Source organism: Sturnus vulgaris, chromosome 5, assembly GCF_052056855.1.
Source record: "Sturnus vulgaris isolate bStuVul1 chromosome 5, bStuVul1.hap1, whole genome shotgun sequence".
In the NCBI taxonomy this organism is placed as follows: Eukaryota; Metazoa; Chordata; class Aves; order Passeriformes; family Sturnidae; genus Sturnus; species Sturnus vulgaris.
Window position 1 is genome coordinate 28324759 of NC_142247.1, and position 8470 is coordinate 28333228.

Genomic DNA, 8470 nt, shown 5'->3' on the forward strand with positions numbered 1-8470 from the left:
GAAAGCAGTTCCCTGTTCTTCTGTGAGATAGTAGCTTCCAGGCCTGGTGGGGCTAGAGTGGAATGGAACCTGAGCTTCAGTTCTCTCGATGTGTTAAGTTTCAGAGGTTAACTGTGAATTTCTAAAATCTGTTGCAGTTTGGTACTATTTGCCTGTCAGGAAATAAGGGAGTACTGCCTTCAACTGTAAGCTTTTTCTATGGGAGGGATGCAAGTTAAAAAACTGGTTAGATAATCTTCTGGGCTTCTAGTAGAGTAGTCTCAAAAATAAATTTAAAAAAACCAGCCAACACAAAAGAGGGATAAACATGTTACAAAGATGTTGACATCAAATAAAAGGCCTTTAAATACTTGCTACTGAAATAATAAGTACAATAACAGGTCAACTAGTTTGGTTTATTATTACTAAATTGAACTTTATTTGATAGTGAGATTCTCTTAAGAAAAATTACTATTTTCCATTTATTTCAGGTCCAGATCCCACAGCAAGCATGCCAAAAGGTATATAAATCTGCAGACAAGGAATACCAGCGGTGAAGTTAGCCTTTCACAAGCTGGAACATTTTAAGTCTGTCTAGCACTGTTAGTTTAAGATGTCCATCTTTACAAACAAAGCTTTCTGTTACATAGTCATCTCTCTGTGTGTTTGTACACTATTTATCACCATGCTACTGGTTTGTACATCTACATCTATTTTGTGGCTATTACAATGCAGCTTCATGTCCCAAGTAACACTTAAAACACAGAGAATTGCTTTTTCTTTTCAAAAGCTTCTGGCTAATACCTTTTGGTGATAGCCCATGTTTTCAAAATCCCTAAGCACCAGGTTAACTCATCAGATCACCCATAAATAGCATGAGTGCTCTTTCAAATCTACACAGTTGAAGGTCATCAGTGAGTGGAAAAAGAAAAAAAAGAAAATACCAAAATTGTATAGTGTCTAGAACCTTCCAGATTAGTTTTGTTGTTGTAGCTATGGGGAGCAATATAGTCCAGTTTTTAAAGAACATCATTCTGACAGATGATCCCAGTCACTGCATCACGAAGTTGTTCTTTGCCTGATAAAGACAGTAGTTTTAAATGTAGGGAAGTAGACTTTTTTCATATTTTTATTTGCTTTCAGGAGCCTGAATTGGCTGTGCTGTAGCCATACAGTCATGAATTAACTATAAAATTGTCTGCATTAGTCAAAAAGGAGTTTGTAGCCTTTCTAATGTTGCTTTCCCCTGTCTGTTTGCCTGTGACTCAGACACTGCAATGGCTCTAAACGCTGCAGACCATTCTCTATACAGATGTGCTTACACTTAGAGTGCATAATGCTCACAGTAGAGTGGTGAGAGTGGCTGGGAGAGCAGTGTGTGGTGTAAGCCCTGTCTGTTCCTAGATCTAGGTCCCGAGACCGCCGCAGACACCGCTCTCGCTCAGCCTCGCGGGAACGGAAGAGAAGGACTCGATCCAAATCCCGTGAGAAGCGCCACCGCCACAGGTCCCGCTCCACCAGCCGCAGCCGGAGCCGCAGCCATCATAGAAGCAGGCACAGCTCCAGGGAGAGGAGCCGAGAACGCAGCTCCAAAAAGAGGTGAATGTTGCCCTAGAATTGAATGGCTTTTCCTAACACACAGTGAGAATTTTCACACTAAATTAAATTCGTGCTTACCACTTAGTAATTTCAACACATTTTGAGTGTTTCAGATTTCAGTTACACCTTCAGCATATTTGTGATTTGACAGACTAGAGTGATTTATTCTCTATTTTCTTTATATAACAATAACCGGGCTATATATTATTTCTGTTTTGGATGAGTACTACAGCGTATTGGTGTCAAGTTGATAATACCAGTTTCGTGCAGCATTGAAAGTGCAACAGTTGATTTTCATTTGAACTCAGGGATATCAGCAGTCATCTTACTGTCAGTACCTTTAGTTTTTCCCTTGGGCTCTTGCTCCCAACACCAGAGCCCATCCGTTGTGAACTGCACCAGATAAAAGTAAGTTTAGGTATGCCTGAAAGTAAACATTTTGCACTGCATCAAAAGATTGTATTTTGCAAGGACCTCTCATGGATGGTTTACTGCAGGAACAGGCTGGGACTGTTGCTTTGAAGGATTCAGTTGCTGTCTGCTCCTGAGGACTGGCTGATTTTTTTTACATGAATGAGGTGACGATAACTTAAAAGAGTTGGGATTGCACAACGAGGCATTTGGTAGGGAGATCTGCTCATAAACAGGATTCCTTTCTTGTATAGGTTACCCACTGTGGCATGCTTCAAGAGCAGTACAGTGAAAGGGTACCTAGTCTTAAAACCTTGAGACTGTTGACCTGCAAGAAGATAAAAGGTCAGGTTTTGAAGTGGCCACACATGCAGGGCTTATAGTTCAAATTATTTCAGGAGTTAAATCTTTGTTACTTCTGCAGGGGACTTGGGTATAAGATACTTGATAAACAGTTGTACTAACTCCAGGATGAAGCTCTTTTTTGGCATGTAGCTTCTCTTGTTCTGTGACATGTTTGTGGAATAGGGTAATGCCTGTGGATCTAAGTGTATTTTGCAAGTACTAAGTCTTGCAAAACACTACATTGTAGGGAAAGTAATCTTTTCAGATGAGCAGCTAATGTGAAAGGTCACTTTGTAAGCTTCCAAAATGAAATTAGTAGAGGAGCATTTTGCAGACCTTAGTTTTGAAGTTCCGAGGTGAAGTGACAGTAACTTTCTCTAAGTGAAGAAAGCATAGTCTCACTGTCCAGAGTACCAAATTTTTCTACTAGGAAATGATTGGCTAGCTGTTATTTTTCTGTGGAGGTCTGAATTAGAACATTTTGTGATTGCAGTACATGGTAAAATACAGATGGAATATTTTATAAAAACAGACTTAAGTGCATCTGTAAGGGAATGTAGAGGAGGATGTCTGATCCGCTTTTCTCCCATACAGGTAGCTAATTTAGTTTAAAACGAAATAGTTTGTTTAACAAAACAGGTCTTTTCTGTCTTCATTATACAGGTTTTGAAAATGCCTATTTATCAGAGTAAAATATCTAAAAAGAACACTACCCCAACCTTTCAAAGTCACACAAGGGTTAATTCTTATAACAAAATATGGTTGTAGAACAGATTCCAGATTTGGTTTGTATTTTTCATATAAAGCCTCCCTTTGAGAATTATGCAAGCCCTACTTTTAAGCAAACTCCTGGTTTTAAATGTGTTTTTTGAGTCTGTAATTTATAGTCTGAGAAAGTTTAAGAGCAGTGTCTAGTCTAGAGGCTGCAGATAAGAAATTTCCACTCAACTCCAGTTAATGCGAACTTGGAGGTGGAGGCTGAAAGTGAGAGATGTAGTGAAGCACATTGCACGTAGTCTGGGCTCTGTAATAAATGTAGATTAAATCCTACCTCAAAGTATTTGTCTTTTGAAGTGGGAAGTAGGAAGGGGAGAAAGGGAGAAAGGCAGAATGATTTGATGTCTTCTCACACACTTCTGTTTATATAAATCTAAAGCTGGGTTGGAAGAAGAAGAAAAATATAAAACCTAAGTGCTGTTTGATAGCTACCAATTAATGTCTAACTTGAATTCTCAAATGCACTGCACTTTTCAGATCCTCTAAAGAAAGATCTTCCAGAGACAAAGAGCGTTCAAGAGATCGCGATAGAACATCCCGCGATAAAGACAGGAGCTCGAGGGAGAGGTCGCCGCGGGATTTCAAAGACAAGAAACGTTCGTACGAAAGCGCGAACGGCCGGTCGGAAGAGCCGAGGAGCTCAGAGGAGCGTGAAGCAGGGGAGATATAACTGGCTGTATATTCACCTGATCTCTAGCTTCCTATGGAGTTGCATACTTTGGTTTAGTTTACAGTTGTTCAAAGGGACACCAGTGAGCAGTTCCAACACTGATCCAACTAGGGTAGATGTACAGTATATGAAAGTGGTTATAACAAAGTCAGAATTAAACCCCATGAATTAATGATGCCTAAAGCTGGGTCCTGGACTTCCACCAAGTTGTAAAACTTTTCTGAAATAATTCTCTTTATTCAGGACAACAGTTTTATGTACCAAGATGCAGATCTCAATGTTTTTAATCTCCTTTCCAATATAAGTTAGTGAACAAATTATATTGTACTACTTGCCTTGGGTGCTTTTGAACCTTTATAAATTCTCCAATTCTGCTCCGGTCAAAACAGCAGCATTGAAAGGTTGTATTTCGGGGAATTTTTATTTTGTTTGCTTTTTTGTAAGGGGGGGGTGGATGGATATTAACTTTTACTCTAAGATTATGTTCCCAGTGTTGGGTTTTATTTCTGTTTGGGATCCTAGGAGTTGATTACAGTGGGAGCATTTAGACAGGAACGTGTGCTGGAGAAAGCGGAAATGTCTTTTTACAGTGCCTATTTAGACTTGGAAATTGAACAGCTGTTGCATTACATCTTTTTTATTTCTACTTAAATTTTGAAATCAAAGCCAGTCCCATATCTGTACCATTTGATTGGTATGTGTTCAATATATTTGTTTTTTTCCATAAGGACTCTTTCTGCTTTTTCTTGTGGAGTTCATCTTTAATTGTATTAAAACAAACAAACAAAAAAAAAACCAGCAACAACAAACAAAAATTAAGAACAAAAGAAATAAAAAAATTAAAAAGAAACCATATTGTCCAATAACTTAACAGGGATATACTGGTCTCTTAAGGTCATTAACTAACAGTTCAGTCTTTTTAAAAATACCCGATTATTAGAGTTTTTAACATATAGACGTGTGCTAGGAGAAGCAGTCATTCTGCTTATAATCCTGATTGTTCTAAAATCGTCAAAAGCAGAAACATGTGAAGTCAGAATCACAGAACAGTTTGGGTTGGAAGGGACCTTAAAGATCATCCAATTCCAACCCCCTTACTGTGGTCAGGGACACCTTTCTCTAGACCAGGTTGCTCAGAGCCCCATCCAGCCTGGCTTTGAACAGTTCCAAGGATGAGGCATCCACAACTTCCGTGGGCAGCCCCTCACCACCCTCACTGCAAAGAATTGATTCCCAATACACAATCCAAATCTACCCTCTTTCAGTTTAAAGCCATTCCCCCTTTTCCTGTCACTACATGCCCTTGTAAAAAGTCCTTCCCCAGTCGTAGGCACCCTTTAGGTACTAGAACATGGTATAAGATCTCTCCAGAGCCTTTCTTCAAGCAGACCAACCTGAGCTCTGTCAGCTTTTCCTCACAGGAAAGGTGCTCGATCCCTGTGATCATCTTTGTGGCCTCCTGTGGGCCTACTCCAATAGATCCACGTCCTTCCTGTGCTGAGGCTCCCAGAGGTGGAAGCAGCACTCTTAGGTGGGGTTGGTGGGGTCCCACCAGAGCAAAGCAGAGGGGTGGAATCCCTTCTCTCACCCTGCTGCCCACACTGCTTTGGGTGCAGCCCAGGACACCTTTGGCTTTCTGAGCTGTGAGTGCACATTGCTGGGTCATATCCAGCCTCTCATTCACTCCAAGTCCTTCTCAGCAGGGCTGCTCTCCATCTGTTCATCCTCTAGCCTGGATTTGTGCTTGGGATTGCCCTGAAGCAGGTGCAGTACCTTGCACTTGGCCTTGTTGAACTTCGTGAGCTTTGCACAGACCCACCCCTCAAGCTTGTTGTGGTCTCTGTGGATGGTATCCCTTTCCTCCAGTGTTGACTGCACCAGCTTGCTGAGGGTGCCCTTGATCCGAGTCCATTTTGCTGACAAAACATAAAGGGGTTGCTGTCCATTTTTTTTGGATTGAAAGTGCTTTGGGGTATTTAAACTGCTCAAATATGCCCTACTCCCACACAGAAGAATTTACATAGTGGTAAATTTTTCTCCTTGTGATCACACCATTGAGTTGCCTAATAGTGATGCTTAAGAGCAGTGTTTGTAATGATTTACTGGCATTTCCAGCAGGTTCTGCAGCCTCTGTCCCTCCCTAGTGCAAGTGCATGTGAAGGCCTGCTAATATCGTTGTGTAGTACCATTCACTATGCATTTGTCCTCAGTGTTGTTTCTGTAGCGTCTTCTGTATGGTCAGAGCACATGGGTGATGATTATAACACAGAAGATAATTTAACAGTGTACTGGTTGGCAGTGAAAGCTAGAACAGCACCTTTACACCTCTGCAAGGACTTGGATCTAGCATTGCACGTTCTGCTTTGAATTCACCTCGCTTTCAGCTCCCAAAGTGATGATGTCTAACTACTTAACCCTTTCTTAAAAATTTATTTATCCATTTGAATTCTGAGCGTAAGTTTTTTTCCTGGGACTGTTTCTTGATTTCCTGGATGGCCCAAGTGCTTGTAAGAAAGGAAGTTACCAGTGTTTGTCCATCTGGTACAGCCAGAGTGTAAGTACTTGGTAACATCTATTGTCACATAGTTGTTAATGGAATTCTAGTGGTGTGACAAAACGTAATTTCTAGATATATCTTACATAGCACAAGTGCCAGTGATTCCTTTGGAATTCCTTTTTGGAATAATGATATTCCAGAAATACTGAGGACTTGTCTCCCCCTGCAGCCAGCAACTAGAAATTTTGTATTGTAAAAACGGAGAAGGGAAGGTGGGTGAGATTTGCATACTGTGACAAAATAGTGCCTAGACTCCACACTAGCAAATTCTGGGTAATATGTCATTCATTTTACAAATAGCTTTTAAATTTAATTACAAAAAAGGGGTTGGATTTGGGCCTTCCCTTATGTAGAGGAAGTACCACGATAAATGGTAATCAAGAAGGTAAGGCTCATTTCTGATTCCCTAATAAAATAATCTGAATTACTTGTGCAGTTGGGAAGAAAAAATTAAGATGACTGATGAAACACACTTAGGATGCAAAAGATTTGGAGCATCTATCAGAAGAGGAGAGTTGTGCCTAAATACGGATCTTCTACCCATCAGAACCCAATGACCTCAATTTCCAGGTGTGCAAAACTGAGGTATTCATCACCTGTAAATTTCCTGCTGTACAGCTGAAGAGTGGTATGAACTGACCTTAGTCTTCATGGTTAAATACATTATGAAAGTGAGCTCTTGAGGGAACCTAGGGATGCTGTAGCTGAGCGTCAGCTTTTGAGATCTTGGAAATTTTGCTGATGCAGTTGTAGCTCTATAGCAGCTTTTATCAAACTGAAGATGTACAAAACAAGCAGGAAAAGTAAATTACTTAACTGATTTAAAATGTTTGAACTGCAGTGAGCCTGCAGGCATCATTGTCATAATCAGTCTGCATTAGTCAAGAGCGTGCAAAACAAAAAAAATGATAAGGAGTTGGAGAATGGCATATGACCAGAAATGAGATTCTCTCCTGAACATGGAATCATAGAATTGGTTACCTTGAAAAAGCCCCTCAAGGTCATCAAATCCACCTGTTAACTCAGTACTGCCCAGCCCACCACTAAACCACATCTCCAAGTGCCACAGCTTCATGCCTTCTAAATACCCACGTAGATGGCAACTCAGCCACGTCCCTGGGCAGTCTGGCCCAACCTGAGTGTTGCTTTTCCCACTGCAGCAGGAGGAACCACACAGTACAATGATGACATTTCCAAGCAGAGGTGCTTGGCCTAGTGCCACTGTACCCTGTTATCCTACTTAACAACTTGCCAGTGGAGCTGGCACAGGAGGCTGTTCCTGTCCCCTTGCCTTCCACCAGCTGTTGAATCTGGGATAGCCTTGGAGCTCCTCCCCCTGTCCGGTCTGCCTTGTACCATCCGTCCCCAGGGGCAATGGGAGAAAATAAGTAAACCAGCTCTCTAAGCCAGTGCAAAGGGATGATTGAGCAAATGTTAAATAGCCTTGGAGTAGGGATTATCTATGTAGCTGAAGAGAATGGTAGCAAGACCAGACCCCTGGGGCCAGTGCAAGGCAGCCAAAGGCATGGTTGGGTACATCCAAGTAAATGGATTTAGTTATAGGGACACAGCAGTTGGGGGTTGCAGTCAGCATTAAACTAAGGATAAATGCAGACTGAGCCATGCTTTGGAGATGATGGCAGTGTGGAGAGTTGTGTAGGGGCCTGCAGCACCTGGTAACACCTCCAGTTTACTGTTCTCTGTCCCATATTTCACATGCCACCTTCCTCAGTATCATCATCCTTTATTCCACAGACAGTAGAGATTAGTTTCTTCTGATGCAGGGGCTTATGAAAATGTTAATGCACTCTTCATTTAGTCCTGCATGATAGTTCTCGTAGCCGTGGAATGGGGTTTTAACCCTTTAAGTGCAGAGGAAATAAGATACACAGCTACATGGTCATCTTTCATGACAGGAAGAAAAGAGACAAGTTTATTCAGAAATACACTTGGTTTTATAGCATGACTCGCAATTCCAAGAGTAGAGAAAAGGTGATTGGTTCAGAGAGAAGACACCCCATTCCCAGGGCCTGGTCACACACTACAACAGATGTTCTATCTTTGTTATTAATTCCTTTTTATTTTGACGAAATTATCACCCTGGGAGAAATTCTCCTTAGCCTTGAGCTGGA

General features: G+C 41.3%; 1 protein-coding gene across 5 annotated transcripts in view; it reads left to right on the forward strand.

The window, feature by feature from the left end:
• Positions 1-4631, forward strand: part of LOC106856903 (putative RNA-binding protein Luc7-like 2) — a 32010-nt gene extending 27379 nt beyond the window's left edge. For 4 of the 5 annotated variants that reach the window (XM_088165219.1, XM_014882604.2, XM_088165218.1 and 1 more), the window contains 3 exons: positions 471-500; positions 1384-1578; positions 3589-4631. In XM_088165219.1, coding sequence (XP_088021345.1) covers positions 471-500; positions 1384-1578; positions 3589-3781 — 418 coding nt within the window. In that variant the 3' untranslated portion in view covers positions 3782-4631. The remainder of the gene's footprint in view (positions 1-470; positions 501-1383; positions 1579-3588) is intronic. The other variant, XM_014882605.2, reaches the window with a different exon arrangement.
• The last annotated feature ends 3839 nt before the right edge of the window (positions 4632-8470 follow it).